The sequence below is a fragment of the Psammomys obesus genome, unplaced genomic scaffold, assembly GCF_907164565.1.
Source record: "Psammomys obesus unplaced genomic scaffold, mPsaObe1.curated_primary_1811, whole genome shotgun sequence".
NCBI lineage: Eukaryota > Metazoa > Chordata > Mammalia > Rodentia > Muridae > Psammomys > Psammomys obesus.
This window is the reverse complement of record NW_026592510.1, coordinates 13,150,060-13,168,243: the sequence shown is the minus strand read 5'-3', so window position 1 is coordinate 13,168,243 and position 18,184 is coordinate 13,150,060. Positions and strand designations below refer to the sequence as shown.

The window sequence follows — 18,184 nt, the reverse complement described above, 5'->3', positions numbered from 1 at the left end:
AAAAAGTGAACTCTCACGTGCACTGCTGCCGTGACCTGCATGGCTTATGGAATGAAGAAACGACAGGCATGCCCACACATACAAAAGCTGGGATCTGCTGAGCTGTGCATGCTGATGAAGACACAGCAGCAGCCCAGAAGCTCAGCTCATTTATACAATACCGCTGAGTGAGGAGGGGAGTTCATTGCATATAGCTGAACAATGAGGTTCACTTTTTATATACATATAATGAGGTGGGTTAGCCAACCTTGGTAGGTGCTCTCCATAGGGGAGTAGCTTCAGGTTTGTACAGGAGGAAGGTGCTGCAGCTGATACTTTCTGTATACACTGGTTTTAGCTAAAGGTCAGTCACTTAGAACATCTGTACTTGGACCAGAGGAAGGCATTGGGTCTGAAGCACTGGGCTTCTTGACACGTCGATAACACACATTCATTCGAGACTGTATTCAGCCCCTACGCGTGTGGACTTGGGTCGTAATTATGGGTCTACTGTGACGAATGCGCCTTTCAGGTTGGGGATGTTGACAATAAAGGAGGCTAAGCCCATGTTGGGCAAAGGACAGGCAAGAATCTGTGATCCTCCCACTCAACTTTTCAGTGAGCTTAAAAGTACTTGAAAAAGAAGCCTCTTTAATGCTATATTCTTGTGATACATATATGCTATCCCTCTCTCTCTCTCTTTCTTTGCTATTACTTAATTTTCCTGTTAAACCAGTTTACCATAATTTCCAAATGTTTTTAGACCCTCTCTGTCCTGGACCAAAAGGTCTGATTCCGAAGGTGGAAATGCTGGCCTCTCACCTCTGCTGCAGTTAGCAAAAACTGTGCCTCAGTTTCCTCATCTACAAGCTGAGCAAGAATAACCAGATTTTGCCAGTTAGCCCTTCAGCAAATGTCTGGCTCCTGTGGTAAATGAAAGCAGGCAGGCAGCTGCAATTCAGAACCTCTTCTCCAAAACCTCCCCACCAGGCAGGACCCTTAGGAAAGCAAGCCTTCCTGCCATGGCCAGCTAGATGTGCCTTAGCCAGTCTTTATGAAGTACAGGGTGGGAAAGTCGTCCTCTCTGGCGGTGGATACCCAGACACAGAACTTTCTGGAATGTTCTGAAGAAGCAACCCCTGTTCTGATTGATCCTGTGCCAATCTCACGAAGTGAGCAGTGTGTTTCTACTTGCTGAAGCGAGCCAACGAGGACTGTACAGTGTTTCAGCCTCCCAGATATCCTGAATGGCACTCTCTTCCCTAGTGTAGACTTACCTCAGACATGCCTCTGCTCAGTGATCAATGTTCTGTCATCATTCTGATGTCACATTTGAAATCCTTTGTACCCATCTCTGCACTGTGGATCCCTGTGGTACTTTAGTGCAAAACAGCCTACCCTGTACATATTCAGTTAACCTATGAGCACACATGTCGCATAGCAAACACTTCGGTGTTTCAGAGCATTTCTTTATTTATTAAAAAACAGCAGGGAAATGAACGGTATTACTTCTAAGTGTTCCACAAGATAAATATTCATACATTATTGTAGTATCATCAATATTGCAATGTCACAGAGAGGTTAGAGGTCAAGGAAGAGGATGGAGTCTTTACCAACAGCTTCAGGTTCTGGAATTACATGAGACATTTTGACCCTGAGATGGCAATTCTGATAAACTGAGGCAGCCCCTCTGCCTCCTGGCACCCATTTGGGTAGTGCCCTCCGGCTTCATATCTTTCCCCTTTGGCTTGGGGCTGTCCTCAGGACAGCCAGGAGCATTTTGATAGCGTGCCTCAAAGGTTCACACTTCTGACATTCAACCATCTGCCCTGAGCCTCTGAGGCATGCTACAAGCTTAGTGGTGTGGCCATAGGGGCGTGGCCAGCTCTCCCTCCCTCTCTCCAACCATGGGGAGAAGCCCTGGTAGGTTGAGAACTCCTGGGCCTCTTCTGAAGAAGGCTGGGGTGACTGCACGGGGAAGTGGCAAGACCGTGGGCAGTCCACCAACATGGAGAGGCTTCTAGTCCAACCGCTTTGGTGTGAATGGCAGCTCTGCGCCTTAGCTTCTATGTGACCTTGGACAAGTCATAAAACATCGCTATCTTTTAAAATGGGGGAAAATAATAGCTCTCACCAAATAGGCTGTAAAGAGCATCAAATGAGACTTTAACACCCTCATAGAACTGAGGTGGGGCCCAGTAAGAACCAGTGCTCTCCTCCCATGAAGCCTTAGTCCAGCTCCTTGCTTCTTCTCCTATCTAAATTAACTATTTTCCCAGAAGCATGACGATAATTTAAAGATATGACTAAGCTTATCTTTCTTTTGTTAGAAACTTCCACAGCTTGCCAGGGCCCCGTCCACCCTTCAGTAAAAGTCTGTGGTCACTAGTATGCCTGGCCTCTGCCTCTCTCTCAGTCTCCCCTGAACTTCAAAGTCAAGGCCCAGCTCAAATGTCATTTCCCCAAAGAAGCCTTCCCTAAGCACTCCCTCACTTCTTAGCACTAATCCCATCAGCAACTGCTTTATTGATTTTTCTGTTTACGGCCTCACTAGAATGCAGCTCTGCAATGCCGGTTAGCCCAACTAACAATTGTAAAATTCAGCCAGGGCCTTGCCTGATACATTCATTGTCTGTGGAGTTCAGGTGCTGTGTAAATGAAACCAGTTTGGTGGCCTCTAGGGGCGCTCTGAACACCACAACCCCAAGCTCCAAACCCTCCCTGAGTCAAAGCCTGGTCATCTGAGTGCACACAAAAAACTACACACGGAGCCCCGAGTTCCAAGGTCAACACTTTATTCTGTTTTGTCTTAGGTGTTCTAGTTTGCAAGCATGAATAAATGGAATCAAGAATAGTCCTCTCCCTTAACGTCCTTCATTTAAAAAAAAAAAATCATTTAGCAGTTCTCCTGCTTTTCCTAACGAGGATGGGACTGAGGGTGACCTAAAGGAGGACTGCAGTCACATGGTGCTAATCATAGCGGTGTCTCCTGCCAGTTCCCCTCACTGAGCAGCCAGAGGCCGCGGGCGGCTATAAATAGCCCAGCAGCTCTCCCCTTACAGCAGGGAATGAACTTGGCAACAACAAGAGCCGTAAGGGGTGAGTCTTCGTGTTTCCTGCTCACCCAGGGCCTGCCCTTTGGGGATGCCTGGAGATGCAGCACACAGGGAGCACTCCCTGCCTTTGCCTCCCATGGGGAACCCGCAGACTGGAAGGGCCGGGAAGAACCCACTTCACCCATTTCACCTGCGTGCCCTCACAGGCACAAAAAAAGAAAAAGGAGCCAACGAGCAGAAATAAGCGTTCTCCCGAGGACCGCTGGTGAGGGGTTCCCAGAGGAGGTACCCCCAATTCCCAGACAGTGCGCAGCACTGAGGAGGGACACCCTTCTTCTGGACTGGCCTTCCAGGTCACTCAGTTCACAGGACAGTCTCTCGAACGACACCGATGAGGCTGTGTGGGCGGTCAGCCTCGGCTCGCTGCTGGGGCCTCCTCTCAGCTCTCGGCCTTCCTGCCAGGGAAAAGGTGCTCAGGTCTCCACAGCTGCGCAGATGGAGCAGGCCCGGCTGTCTCCTGGAGGTCAGCGCGTGCGTGGAGCTCAGCACATGCGCCGTGCTGGGCTGTGAGGGGGCCATTATCTTCGGAAAAAGAGCAGGAGAGGGGATGTTAGCTCACCGGGACTGGCCTTGGACTCACCCCCTTGTATCCGTCTGTGGATTTTAATGTTTAGTTGCTTCAGAACAGAAAGGGGTGTTTTCCAGAGTAGAATTTAGAATTTAGAATTCCGAAGATGTTTTGAACTTTGCTTCTCTTATGGAGTTTTGAAGAAATTCTTCTAACTTTCTATTGTTTCAGCAGTAGGCAAGCCTACTTTCCTGTTTTATTTTTAAGGTTGTTCTCTTCATATTTTGTGTTCCAAGCCAGTGACTCCTAGTGGGTGGAGAGGAACGTCGGCAGAATAGCTCGTTAGGAACATGGCCTTCCACCTGCCAGCTACTGCAACAGTCTACATGGACGCTTGCTTTTTTGTTTCTGTGTGTGTGTGTGTGTGTGTGTGTGTGTGTGTATACAAACGCATGTGTGCAGTACATGCGATTGTGTGTGAATGTGTAGACTAGAGGTGACAGTCAATGTCGCCCTCCATCACTCTTCACCTCAATTTTTTGGAGTGAGTCTCTCTGTACCTGATGATGGCCATTTGGGTTAGGGTGGAAGCCCCCAGGGTCAGCCAGACCAGCCTTGTTTTCACATGTACACCAGGGATCCAAACTTTGGTCGCACAGCAAACATTTTACCCACTGAGCCATCTCCCCAGCTCCAAGCTTGTGAGTTTTAACAAGAAGCCAGTGATACCAACGCAGAACCACTGGTCTGGATCGGGTAATACGATTATAAAGTGCTAGTTAAAATCAATGATGCATCAGGGGGATCTGATAACCTTTGGATAAACAGCATGCAGGACGCTTTATCTGCGGAAGCTGGAGAACGCCTCTACTGCTAGGCCTATCTTTCATGTGTCATATACCGTTAAACATGTAACAGCATCACTTCTCAGAAATGCAAAAGTGAAGAATGGTTCTGATCCAAGTAGAACTGATGAGGGAGGAACTGGGCTGCTGATGACTTGTAGAAAGCCGAACGTTATGCTGCTACGGTGTGTGAGGCCCTTCGTGCCTTGGGAAAGAAGCGGGAGCTTCACTGCCGCTGAACTTCATAGAAAAATCGTCCCAAAGCCACTCTCTCAGTCTGAGATGCTGTGCACAATGGCACAGAGCAGGTTACACAAAGGCCCCACAGTGTACTGAGTCCACAGCATCTAACCCCACTAACCCAAGAGAATGAGGGAATAGCCGAAAGGTCACAACAGCCCTTAAAGGAGCAAAGCGAGGCTCTTGCTAGGACGAGATTCCACTTACCTGGAGACAGAGGGCTTGGAGACTACCTCGTCCAACCCTTCCCTTTAAAGAATGACAAACCTGAGGCCCAAACAGATTCCATGTGTGTCCAGTTTTGTCTTTTTCTGGGGCACCTTCAGTTTAGGGCACCCTTTTACTTTTTAATCTAGGGGGGGAAATAAGTATTTGTGCCTCTAAATCAGTGGTTCTCAACCTGCGGGTTGAAAACCCTTTGAGATGGTGAAATGACCTTTTCACAGGGGTCGCATAAGACTGTTGGAAACACAGATATTTACATTACGATCCATAACAGTAATAAAACTATGGTTATGAAGTAGCAACAAAAATAATTGTATGCTTGCGGGTCACCCCAGCATGAGGACCCGTCTTCAAGGGTCACAGCATTAGGAAGGCTGAAAGCCACTGCTCTAAGTCCTATCAGCTACTTTGTCTGGCGTAGCAATTCGTGGGCATGGGAACAGCTCCTAGAACCTTGGCAAGCATGAGATTCACTCTGGCATCATTTTTTTAAAGGTTGAGAAAACACTGAATCCTGGGCAGCCTCCTGTTCATGAAATCAGAAGCGTGACGAACTCCACAGTGCCTGGATCCTTTACCAGGCAGAGTCCCACCTTCCAGAAAACGGGGTTCTCTTCCCTTAGGCCAAGAGCGCTGTGGGAAAGTGACACAGCCAGGAGGGAAAGCTCTCCAGCTTCCTCTCTGATGACAGAACCCCAGCCCCCAGGTCCCTGGAGACTGTGACCGGGATACTCTGCCTCAGATGGGAAATCAGAGAAACCACTTCTGCCATGGTAGACACCGGCTATTGGATGCGTGCCTGATATTGATCATCACCTGCTCTAGGAAACTGGCGCTCGTGATGGCTTCCTCCATGTGTTCCTCGTCGGACTTCAGAACCGACTTTATGTTCTCTACGAGTTCGTGGATGTCCGGAGTCATGCTGCAGGAGGACTGCTCCAGGAACCTGGCCACCAGCAGCTTCGTGTCTATGTAAGACCTGTAATCTATCAAAGAGCGGGGTCTGCATCTCGACGCCCTCGGTCTCGCACCTCTCCTCAGGGTCACCGAGGCCAGGTCTAGCCTCCTTTCTGTCTGAGTCGCGGCTTCGCAGCTGAGCACTGGGGTAGCTGTGGGGAGAGGTGAGTAAAACGTCACCATTGAACAGGCCCCTCCAAACACTGGCCATAAAGCTCAGTGTGAACAACATCTGACAGATGCCCGCGGCCATGCATGTACATCCATCTTGAAGAAAAGACAAAATGGAGGGGAATGAAACTACCGCGAGCCTATTGTGTGACCTGCACTTCCCATAGGCTAGGTCCTGAGACACTGAACCATGGCACATAAACGGTCCCCCGACTCCAAGATGGATAATCCAGCAGAGAATCCACAGCACAAACCACAGAGGACTGTGTTCCGTGGGGTACAGCAAATAGATAGGAATGGACGGCCAAGCAGAAAAAAAAACAAAAACAAACAAACAAACAAAAAAACATGGTGGACCAATGGAAAGAATGCTGGGGGCAGATAGGTTCGGAAGAGTCAAAGAGAGGAGGGGGTGGATGAGAGACTTGTGGGATGAGCACAGTTTACTGTCACAGTACCTTTATCCTAAATGTCCTCAAGGGCACTGCACTGACCGGTTACTGGGTGCTCATGACTATCACAGAAGCCTTAGGTACAGAAAGTCACATCATTCAAGAAGTCAACAGAGTCTAAAAATCCACTGCAGGCTCTAATTTCCACAGCCACCTCCATCAACAAAGGTATAAAGATTGGCAGGAAGCTATTTCCCCATGAACTGGGTGGAGAAATTAATACTCATGTCTCATCTCCATGTATCCATAAGCCACCATCAGCCTGCAGTGCACACAACTGTCAGCTTAAATCTGTAAAGGCCTCAGGAGTGAGGATTTAGATATTCATGGAAGCAGGAAGCACGGGGTGTAGGGGGAGGGGGACAGACAGAAGAAGAAATGGTTCCCTCTTCCTCTGGAGAAAGGTAGACAGTTCTGAACCGGGGTTAGAAGCTTGTCCTTCCAAGCTTGCCATGTGGATATTATAGACAACGAGTCTTCCAGAAACTCGGGGTAAAGCTGTATGAGGACAGAGTGGAGTTTACACTTGCTCACTGAAGGCAACTTGGTTCCTTTCCCAGTGAAACAAGCCAACAGGTAAATGTCCTTTCTTCCACAGGGATGGAGAATGCAAAGGGGGTCCAGGAAGGTCTCCGTCTGCTGTGCACACGGCTAAGTGCTCCTGGAAGCTGGCACATGGCCAGCTTGGAGACTCAGCTTGCCAGGTAGCATACAGGAGATCCACAATGGACGTGGGTCTTTGAACTACAGGCCAGGCTGCCAAGCCTACTGGTTTGCAGAGGCACACAGCTAGTCTCAGGAGGCAGGACTTCCTCCCCACCTGGAAGCTGCTGCAGAGACAAGAGATGTGTCCTCTGTGGGTTCTGTATGGTCAGTCCAGAGCTGTGACAAATGACACTTGCTGTCAGAGGGACAGAACAGAGACCACAAGGGCCAGACAGGACCCAAGAGAGCAAAGTTAGAGGACATCCAATTATTCTGCACAGAGCTTCTGAAGAGCAGAGCTTAACTCTTAGACTAATTTCCCCAAAGAGGACCCTGCTAATTGAATTACAATGCTGTTCACTTTATTCCTCTGCCTCCTTTATTTTTTTATAGACTCTTCTATGATGAGAGATGTTTATAGATTTTCAGGTAGTCATATATTTTATAAAAGGCCCAATGTGATTATTTTGAATTTTTTAAAAATTATTCAACATCTGTATTCAAGCAAAACCCAAAACAACAAGGGAGGGAAATGAAGTAACGTGAACGTGTTTCACAACAATCCAAAGTTTTTAAAATGCGGTCAGATTTCAATAATTACGACTACTCAAAGAAATAAGCATACAGCCTTTGACTGGTTCTCACAGGACTGCCAGCAACTGGAAATCAGGATACAGTTTACATAATAATCTTACAGTCATTCCAAACACAGCATCATGGGCAACCAAATGCTACTGCCAGTGACTTCAGGAACAAATTCTACCGGCCTCAAAGTGCCAGGGCCAGTGAGTTGCTTCCTCAAGTAAAGGCACTTGCCTCCAGTGTGATGACCTGGATAGAGTCCCCAGGCAGAGAAGTGACGCATACAATCTGTCCTCCAACCTCCATATATGTACCACAGTACACCCACCCTCCCCCATAACAGAAATATGTATATATACATATACACATATATATAATTATATAAATGTAATTTATAAAGAAATGCCACATGTATTTTTTCCAATGGGAACATAGGATGTCTTATGTTTCCGTGGCCTCTTAACCTCCCTCAAGATACTGCTTAAACTTGCAGAACCCTCAGCTGGCCAGAGCCACCTGCTGGTACCTGGCACCTTAACCGATACTTAGCAGCAGTCAAAAAAGCACAGTGGTCTACCAAGAGCCCCGGGGAGTGACGTCACCTCTTTCCTCAGAATGGCGAAGCACAGGGTCGCTCTTTGATCTTGCCCGCAGGGGTGGGAAAGCTCTCCGGCTTCTCAGAGGTGGCACCAGGGTGGAAACAGGAGTTGATACAGATGGGTTTTCATCGCAGGTTGCGTTAGGAAGAACCCCACCTGATTTTTTATAATAAAAATGAAAATAAAAGAAACACATTATTTCAACAGCTGTAGCCTTCAAAATGTTGGTCAGGAAACACCTGCAGGCCCAAACCTGACAGGACAAGAGTCCTAGAATTAACAACATTTACTTAGGCTGCTGGCCCAGTCAGTTTTCAATTCCCAGCAGCATGGCAAAGCCTCTGTCTCCAAACTACCCTGCCACACTTAAAACAAGCGACCAAGAAAAGACGATAAACCCAAAAGACAAAATTAAGAAGCCTTGCCAGAACATCCGTTTGGTTTGTTTCCTAGTGGTATTTAGACTCTTTCTCACTAGGGCACCCTACTGCAGCCCCCAGGAGCTCCAAAGGTTTTCACAGCATCCGGCTCCTCAGAGAGGTGCCACCTGCATGGGTGAGAGGGCTCTCCTGCGGGCTGCAGATCTAAGGCTAGCAGATGCACATCTGCCTGGCCCAGAGTGTGCCCAGGCTGGAACACTCTTGATTGTCTAGCAAAGGAGCCAGTGGCTGGGAAGTGAATCAGCAAATCACACTGGGAGGATTGGATGACCCCTGCTCAGGAAATGTCACTACATCAACTGGAAAGCTGAGTTTCTGATGGGAAAATTCCTTGTTGATGTTTTTTTTTTTTTTTTTTTTTTAAGTATTAAAGTAAGAGAATGCTGTTTTATAACTCCTCTTAAGGTAGCTGGGGGTTGGAGCTCAGGGGCAGGGGCTCAGTCTGCCCCCTCCCAAATGTAAGGTGACTAGAAGAATGTTATAGTACTGCTGAAAAGCTACCTCCACCTGAAATGGTGGAAAGTCAATCCATTATTTATTGCCATCTGCAATTTTGTACCAGTGGACAATTCTCTGGGCCATTTAAAACCTCCCCAAAGACAGAAAGCTGGGACAAAGGTGTCCTTAAATTACAAGGATAAATGTAAATTGACTCTAGCATTGGCCACAGGACTGAAAAAAAATCTTAATTCTCTAGGCACTAAAACCCTTGGTTATAAATGACAGTGAGCATATATACTGCAACACATGAAACTCATGTTTCTTCAAAGGAGCCCAACTCGTTTTCACAGAACAAAGAAGGAGATCTGGAAACACAGGAACAACAAAATAACTTCCACTCTAGTCCATGAGTTCCTGAGGATAGTCTGATTATTCAGAAAAAGGTTTTAAGTAGATCTCTTTATTTCAGTATACTTTTTTTTTTTCTTTTTCCTGTTCACATTTTAGATCTCACTCCTAAGCCCTAAATGTTGACAGTATGTTGGCCCCAACGAGGAGGTAGGCTGAGCCACTCGCTCCAAGAACACTAGTCAGTTCCCTCTTCTGCCACGTTCTAATCTATTGAACTGTGGCCTGGGCAGTGTGTTACCTTGAGACGATATTTGTGTGCAAACCCGCTCCAGTGGGCTCGCAGCAGCTTCTGCTCCTTCTGGCATTTGGAATGATGACTCCTGCATCACAAAGGAAGGGAGAAAGAGGATTAGGTTTTGTTTGTTTGATTATGATGCTCAATCATTGCTCAGAGGGCCCCGGCAAACTCCTTTAGATGCCATGAGGACGTACTCTCTGTGAGGTGAGCCCCGTTTCCTCTGGACATACCTGATCCTGGCCGATCTGGCTCACTACGGCTTCATACGGAGGCGGGGGGTCCAGAGGACAGAAGACTTCCACACCCTTGATTCGGGCTCCATAGATATGCGGCAGCGGGATGCCATCAGGACCAACCATCCTAGAAAAGGCACCTGGTGGTCAGAAGGTGCTCTGCACACTGGCCCTCCAGTTGCAGCAGCCCCTGAATCTTCGCATTTGACTCTAAGCTGGGTCGGGGGAGGAACCACTCCCAGTGGCTCAGTCCAGAAGAGGGACAACCATCCAAGCTGTCCCTAGACAAATGACACTGTAGAAAATGTAATGCCTTTTTTTTTTCCTTTTAAGTGCACCAGTGGAGACACAAAAAATAGTCCATCAAGGAAGAAAGCATGGGTGGCTGTCAGGCTCTGAGGGGAGGGGACTGGAAGGTGACTGTTTATGTGTTTATGGACTTGGCAGAATAACTCTTTGGAACAAATAAGAGGTGGTAGATACACAATGTGGTGAATCTACTAAGTACTGAATCAGAGAGTTAACAAGACAAAACAGCTAAGGATAAGAAGAATCTTGGTTCTGTCCTATATCAGTAGACAGAAAAGTGTCTTACTTGATTTCCTTAATGTCTGACTCATGAGAGAAATTCACTCTCATGTAACTCTCTAAATTAGCTCTTTGTTTAAAGTTAACCCTCTTTTAAAGAGTCTTTAAAAGGAGGAATTAATGTCAAAGAAGAGGCAAGCAGTGCCACGGCTTAAAGACAAAACAGGAGGTAGCAGAAAGGACCACAGAGTGATTCCCACAGGTAACCCCTCCACACGTGCCAGCTGACGATGTGCTGTGCCAGGTGTGATGACTGGATAAAATTTTAAAACAGTCGTATGAAGGACAGTGAAAGAGGCGGGTTAAGGTCGGTGTTTTATTTTCCTCTGAAGCTGACATAGCGAACCCGGCTTAGTTGACAAAAGGATCTGCGTTGATTTGAAATATGGACATCTCCCTCCCAACAACAAAGCTGGAAACCCTGAAAGCGTTTCGCAGTTACCAAGCCACAAGGAGGCTGAGTTACTCTGAGGCAGGGTTACTCTGCCTTGTGAATGACACTGAGATACCAGCTGCTGTTTTCCTGGTTACAGTTAATTTCTCTTGGAGCTCCTCTTCCTCCTGCACCCATTCCCGCTGGCTTCAACTATTTCCACTCTGCTCTTCATCCCCCTTCTCTTGCTCCAACACTTCTGCTCTTTAAGTGTGGACGGGTGGGGTTCCTAAGACGGTACCGTCTGCTACACTTAGCAATGCAAATGTAGGATGCCTCCAATTCAGCACAATACGCATAAGGTTACTTCTCTGGGGAGTCCAGAGCTGACTGGGTGACCCCGTTGGTTATTCTGGGCTTGGGAGACCTTTGGGCATTGAGTACTATGATCCTAATACTCAATTAGTGATCTAGACTGAGCTCCTGGCTTAGAGCAGAGGAAAAGGTTTAACTCATTTTTAATTCCTATGAGCCAGCACAGCACCAAGCAAGCAGTGGAAGATTGATAATGTTTGCTGAATGAATAAATGAGATGATTCTTTAAGGGTTCCATTCTAAGCATCACTAACAACCAGGCAAATGCATATTTCATCTTGCAAATAATAATCTCTGAGATTTAAGGAAAACAGTCCAAACTTGAGCTGGAATTCGAAAAGGAAAATAAGCACTGTGTTTGGTTTTTTCTAAATCAGGGAGATGCAATTAATAATTAGTTGGGGTTTTTTTGTTTTTGTTTTTGTTGTGTTTTGTTTTGTTAGTAACTGCAAAGAATTTCATGACTGTTGGGACCCATTGATGTTTTATAATGAAACATCGATCCCGCCTAACTGGGCAAGTTTCCAGGGCAACAGAAACTCTCAATCAAGTCAAATTACAGCTGTTATCTCTCTGGGTATCAGTTTTCTCTAGGAAGCTAATTGAAATTGAAAAAGTTTATCTCTAGGTCAAGGTTGGACCTATCTTTGGAGACATCTGGTTTATCAGAGAGAAACAAGAAGACAGGGAAAGAGAGCTAACCAGGCAGGACAATCTGTCTGGATTTTGGAGGAAAAAAAAGTAGCTGCTCCGGCTGAGTGCTCTGGTGACCACGCCAGTCTCAATACAAGAGCGCACCGCGGAGGCCCCAGCAGACTGCGGAAGGATACCTGCGGTTCATCCGAGGTGTGCAGGAGTAAAACGTGGCGAAGTAGGAAGGGGGAGGCACCGGCGGCACAAAGTCATCCGGATCTGGAATCCGTCCATGCTCTTCCACTTCTTCGGCAGACATCTGGGATTCGTCCTGCTTAAACAGCACGAAGAGAGAAAAAAAAGATGGATCGCACAGTAGGAGTGAAAGGCAAGGTGGAAGCCCCACACAGTGCTTAGACGCACAGTACGGATAGACTGCCAGGTCAAAACCCTGCGCCGTGTTCTCTCACACTTACAACACATGGCCTTCTGCTGGCGAAGATCTGGAGGTAGCGCAGGGCCGCAGCCACCAGACACACGGTGGTGGTCAGGGCATTCAAGGCACACAGGGCAAACAGGACTTTCTGGAAACAACAAGACCACTGATCAGAGAGCAGTGTAACAATGTGCCAAGAACAGGTTGCCAAAACTGGCAAGCTTCCAAGGGGATGAGGGCAGCGGGTTATATAGCATCTGGCTAGTGGAAGTGCTGAAGGCATGAGGCAGGAAGATCTGAGTTCTAGACCAGACCTTAATTCATACAAATAAGTGACCCAAAAGTCCTGCCCTGGAAGCTCCCTGTCTTGAAAAGGCCGAGTGTTTATACACAGGGTAGTGAGACCTCCATATCCATGGTGTTCATCTTCACATATGCAAGCAACCCAAAATGGAAAATACTCACACACACACACACACACACACACACACACACACACACACAAAATGGAGTATGGAGTGTGGTGAACATATACAGACCCTTTTCAGGTCATCTTTTTTTCTTAAGTGATGTAACGACTATGTGCAAAATACATTGCACCAGCTGCTGCATCTAAAAATGGCTCAAGCATGCAGAAGTGTGTGTGCTGGTTATGTGCAAACCTATGCCCTTTTACGTAAGGGTCTTGGGTGTGACCGAGTTCGTTGTCCTCGAGGGTGCCAGAGCCAATTTCCCGGAGACAGGGAGGGAATTTTGGGTTTGTTTGTTTGTTTGTTTGTTTGTTTGTTTGTTTTTAACAAGCATCTGAACACTATCTACAAAGCTCCTTCCAGAAGAGCAGAGAGACTCCTCCATAGCTGGTGTCCACCAGGGAGAGGACACCCCAGCAGGATGAGATCTGCCTAACGTGTGACTGACTGCTGCTCTGCAGCAGGCAGTGATGCCCCAGAACTATCACAAGGCGGGTGCCAGGGACAGCCAGGGAGAAAACAGGCCTTCTTTCCTCAAAATAGCAGCAAAGGCAACACTGAAAGTTGCCATGGCTACAGCCCTGGCTCCTTCCAGGGGCTTTCCCCAAGCTAAGTCAGGCTTAGAACGCTCCAGATGACTCAACTACAAAACATGCAGAAGCCAAAGCGAGGGGGTCATTTTTAAGTCTGTACTACCCAGAGCTGGCAGCTCTGCAGGGTTCTCTCTCTGACGTTCTCCTCCTCCCTGAAAAGCAAAGAGCTAGAGAAAGCCAGAGGGTATCGGACTAACCAACAACTAAGGGGTCATTGATTTTGCCTCCCGCTGCTGCCAGGCCACAGTTGTCTGGCTCCATCATAAAGGCTGATTTTGCATTTCTCTTTGACCTGAACCCTTGATGTATTTTCCTAAATTTCTCTTACCTATTATAACTGTTGCCTATTAAACAAGATACAAAGAACTCCAGTGGCTCCTGTACTTTCTGGCTGATCTTTTATTGTTGTTGTTGTCGTTTTGTTTTGTTTTGTTTGTTTATACAAAGAGTTTCTCTGTGCAAGCCTTGGCTGTCCTGGATTCGCTTCGTAGAACAGGTTGGCCTTGAACTCACAGACATCTGCCTGCCACTGCCTCCCTGAGTGCTGGGATACAGGCGTGCACCACTGATGTTAGTCTATGTGTCATAGAATGGCAGCATTCGACAAGCTCACAAAGCTCACCTACAAATGAACAACAATGCCAAGTATGTATGCAACCAAAGGTTTTCTGAAAGCTACACCTCAGATATGTGTATAAATATATACATATATGTCTAGTTAGACTCCTTTCCAAATATTTACCAGTTTATAATTCTTAAAAGAATGAAATCTCTCTGCACATAATTTAAGATGCAATCTACGGCCTTCTCTATACTCCATTCTGACTATGGGTTATTAGCTCAGACTTGCTTTTAGCCTCTTGAGCATTTGAAGGCAGTCACGGAATGGGAATGCCTCAAGGAGCAGCCCTCTTGGGTCCCTGTGGTGCATTTCTTGGGGGAGCCTGTGAGCTCACCATCATACCTTAAGCAGAAGGTGAACAGCGCTACAAGGCTGAACCGGAAAGAGTTTCAAGGCATTTTCCTTGTCTGTGCATTTGGCTGGTTGAAATTCTTCACAACAGAAGCAGATCTTGCCTTCACCTAAGTCCACCTTAAGGAAAGATGCAGAACAATGATTTTATTATTTAGGGGGAAAAGCAGTCTTGCTCCGACACACAGCGTGCATCACACAGAATGTGATATGTCTGGCTCCATGTCAGACAACGTTGATATCAGCAAGATGTATTTTGTTTTTCAGTTTGTGCATGTGTGTGTGAGAGAGAGAGCAATGCCCGAAAATGCCAAAAGGGGTTGGCGAGGGAGCACTGGATCCCTTGGAGCAGAAGTTACAGAAAGTTTTAAGCCACCCAGTGTGAGTATGAGGAAATGAACTCAGGTTTTCTGAAAGAGGAGGACATGCTCTCAACTGCCGGGCCATCTCTCCAGCCCCAAAGGTCATTTCGTATCCATGCTCCAAGGCCACTGCAGGCCAACATGGGGCTCTGCTTCTCATATTTCTTTGGGGACTTAAGAGATGTGAAAGAGCCACCATCTTGGTGCTATGGCATGGTTGACATATCTGAGAGACAGAGGGACACCCGACGCATATGTGAACTCAAACAGACAATTCTCTAAAATAGAATGTCTCATCCATCACATGAGGCTTGGTGACAGTAACAAAAAAAAAAAAAAATCTGAAATTCAAACCCAGTAACTATCCTATAATTTTTCTAATTAGCGGTAACAATGATGCCCATCCCTTTAGCTCATAACTATGTGGCCAAAGTGAATCTCATGATTAACTTTGATTCCAAGAAGGCAAGAGAAGCACAGTCTACCTCAAGGGTAAGAAACACAGGGTGAATTCTGTGAACAGTAGCCCTGGGCCATTGTAGAAAGGCCTCCCAGTGCTCATAATGCAGGCATAGATTTTTATTGAAGTGATAATTGATGAATAACCTTCTGTAGATTTAATGAGATGCTGTGCCAACTTTTAGCCACTTTTCCGAGTTTTTCTTAAGGCAAGCTAAGAAAATATGTAACACTTGCCCAAAACCGGAGGGCAGAGGCAATCTTTCTGACTTGTTCTGCAGTTAGCTTTGCTTCCTGTTTTCCTAACAGTGAAGGTCACTAATTGTTAATTAGGCGTCTCTCAGTTCACTAGCTGCAAACTTTTCAAGGTGGAAAACTTGAAGCTGCAACTTCAAGCTGCAACACTTTCATACTGTTTTAAATTTGGGGGAGGTATTTTTTTTTTTAATTGAATGAATGTTCTTAGTGTCTAGTTGCGGTACTGAGTTTCATGGTTTTGTGAAAATGAAGGAAAAATTTGGTTCTTCCTAATAAAGTTAAGTAGGAAAGTTAAGGAAAAATATTTTCCCACCATTACATTACAAAACATGGGGATCCACTATTGTAGTTTATTTTCTATTTTGAGGTAAATTTTGCATGTATATAATAATCTCAAGCATACAAAGAATAAGTATATAATTTGAGGATTTTTCGGCAATGTATTGTATAACCCAAGTCCTTCTCAATGCCAGCTGATACCTCATATCAGAGAAAATCCCTTCATGGCTCTTCTCCATCACCTCTCCCCACTTCCTTCCCAGGGACAACCATCATGCTCTCCTTTTGCTCCTAGTTTTTATATAAATTCCATCTCTGATACAAAGACTACCAATTGGAGCTACCCTCCTAGTTTCCATGATCATCTCTACCAGTTCATTACCATACTCGGTGCTTTCATGTTTTGCCTGTTGACACCCTAATATCTGAAACATCCCTAGACCTAAGACCACACACACACACACACACACACACACAGTCACAGGGCTGTTTGTATTGGAAGTTTCCCACAACTGTCTCACAGTGTTTAGCCAGGCTCCACATACTCTTCCACCTCTTGAATCCCTGGCCTCTCTTTGCCCCTCTCCTCCCATGGTCAGTGGGCTCCCACACATTAAGTTGAATTCAGCAGAACATGGCTTGGAAGGCCTCCTTCCCTTGAGCTTCCTGCTGAACAGTTCAAGTCAACAGTGTAAGTCAACCTTCTGCAGATGACAACCAACTTCCATTCTGCTTCCTCCTCGTGGGAACCAAACTAATTTCCACATGACTCAGGATGGTTTCTATTTCTGATCCTTGGTGCAAGCCTCCAGAGCTTACCCAAGAGCCCATATTTCATAGTTCCCTCTGGTAGTGCTAGGTGTCACCTTACAAGGGATCCCTTCCTCACCAGCCCATTCTTGCTGAATGGTGTTTTGTGAAGGAGGATGAGGCCTGGAGACGGGGCTGTGCAGCAAGGCTGCAATATTCCACTAGATGGCCAAGAACACAGGAACTTCTGCTGTCTGCAATCTTTAGAGTGAGCCCAGATAGATGGCAAGACTGTCCAGAGGAGTGCAAGCTAATCCCTTTAAACAGGACTGCTTGAAATTTTAATCATTGCATGGTCATGAAGGGTAAGTATTATTCGTACTTGCCGCAAGGAAGTCCCGAAGCCCTAGTAAGCAACAGTGCGTTTTATGGTCCCATTCCTCCGCTATCCTTGCCAACTGAACACCTACACCTTCGTTCTTAACCCTACCTCTGCCCAGGATGTCTAAAGACTTGTTCTTATTGCTCTTTGATTGCTTGAAGTCATCTCAGAAATGCCTTTAAACGTCCCCCAATTTCAAGTGCTAAACTTCCACCCTTCAACCTCCAAGTCACTACCTGACACTATCAGATCCTGGCTCTTCCTTGTTATGTGGTTCTCAGCCTTAGCTGCACATTAGGATGTTCCAGAGACCTTTGAAAAAGTATGCTGAAGCCATATTTAGCAATTAGGGAACTACAAATTAAATTACAATGACTGTGTGTGTGTGTGTGTGTGTGTGTGTGTGTGTGTGTGTACATATACATGTATGGGTGCCCACAGAGGCCAGAAAAAAGCATCAGATCCCCTATGGCTGGGGTCACAGATGGTTATGAGGACAGAACTCAGATCTCCAACCAGAGCAGCAAATGATCTAAGCCACTGAGCCACCTCTCCATCCCCAATTACTACGACTATAAGCTCTGACTTTAGTCCCTCAAAATAGAAACAACTTCTGCTGGTAGAGATGGGAGTCACTGCTGGAAACATGAATTGAAGCTCTTCAATTACACTATCCATTCCAAAATGGGCGTCACATGCCTTTAATCCCAGCAGCCAGCAGGCAGATTCTCCGTGAGTCCCAGGCCAGCCAGTTCTATACAGTGAGACTCTGTCTCAATCACTCAATCAATCAATCAATAATTGAACATACTCATTTTGACCAACTATAAAGGAGAACTATTTAGTAGCTTCTTGTAAAGTTGAATGTCTTTACCACATAATCTAGCAATTACTTGTGCAATATTTACCCAAGAGAAAGGAAAGTAAGTTCTGTCTGTTAGAACACCGGCCTGTACCTTTAGGCCATATCAGACAGCCCGACTCTTCAGGGCCTTGTTAAGAAACAGTCTGTGACACGACTTGACAGCTCTCAATTTATGCCACCCAGCGTCTCCATGCTCCTTGCCATGCACACTGTTAACTAAACCATGTGATGTAAAATTTTCTGCCA

The 18,184-nt window shown here is 46.3% G+C and overlaps 1 protein-coding gene across 1 annotated transcript in view; it reads right to left on the bottom strand.

Moving 5' to 3' along the window:
- Positions 1 to 2,757: 2,757 nt before the first annotated feature.
- Positions 2,758 to 18,184, bottom strand: part of Entrep1 (endosomal transmembrane epsin interactor 1) — a 59,858-nt gene continuing 44,431 nt past the window's right edge. The window contains exons 5-12 of the mRNA XM_055614176.1: positions 14,575 to 14,703; positions 12,588 to 12,695; positions 12,309 to 12,442; positions 10,140 to 10,269; positions 9,910 to 9,991; positions 8,383 to 8,535; positions 5,730 to 6,022; positions 2,758 to 3,617 (exon numbers count right to left, since the gene is read on the bottom strand). Coding sequence (XP_055470151.1) covers positions 3,399 to 3,617; positions 5,730 to 6,022; positions 8,383 to 8,535; positions 9,910 to 9,991; positions 10,140 to 10,269; positions 12,309 to 12,442; positions 12,588 to 12,695; positions 14,575 to 14,703 — 1,248 coding nt within the window. The 3' untranslated portion in view covers positions 2,758 to 3,398. The remainder of the gene's footprint in view (positions 3,618 to 5,729; positions 6,023 to 8,382; positions 8,536 to 9,909; positions 9,992 to 10,139; positions 10,270 to 12,308; positions 12,443 to 12,587; positions 12,696 to 14,574; positions 14,704 to 18,184) is intronic.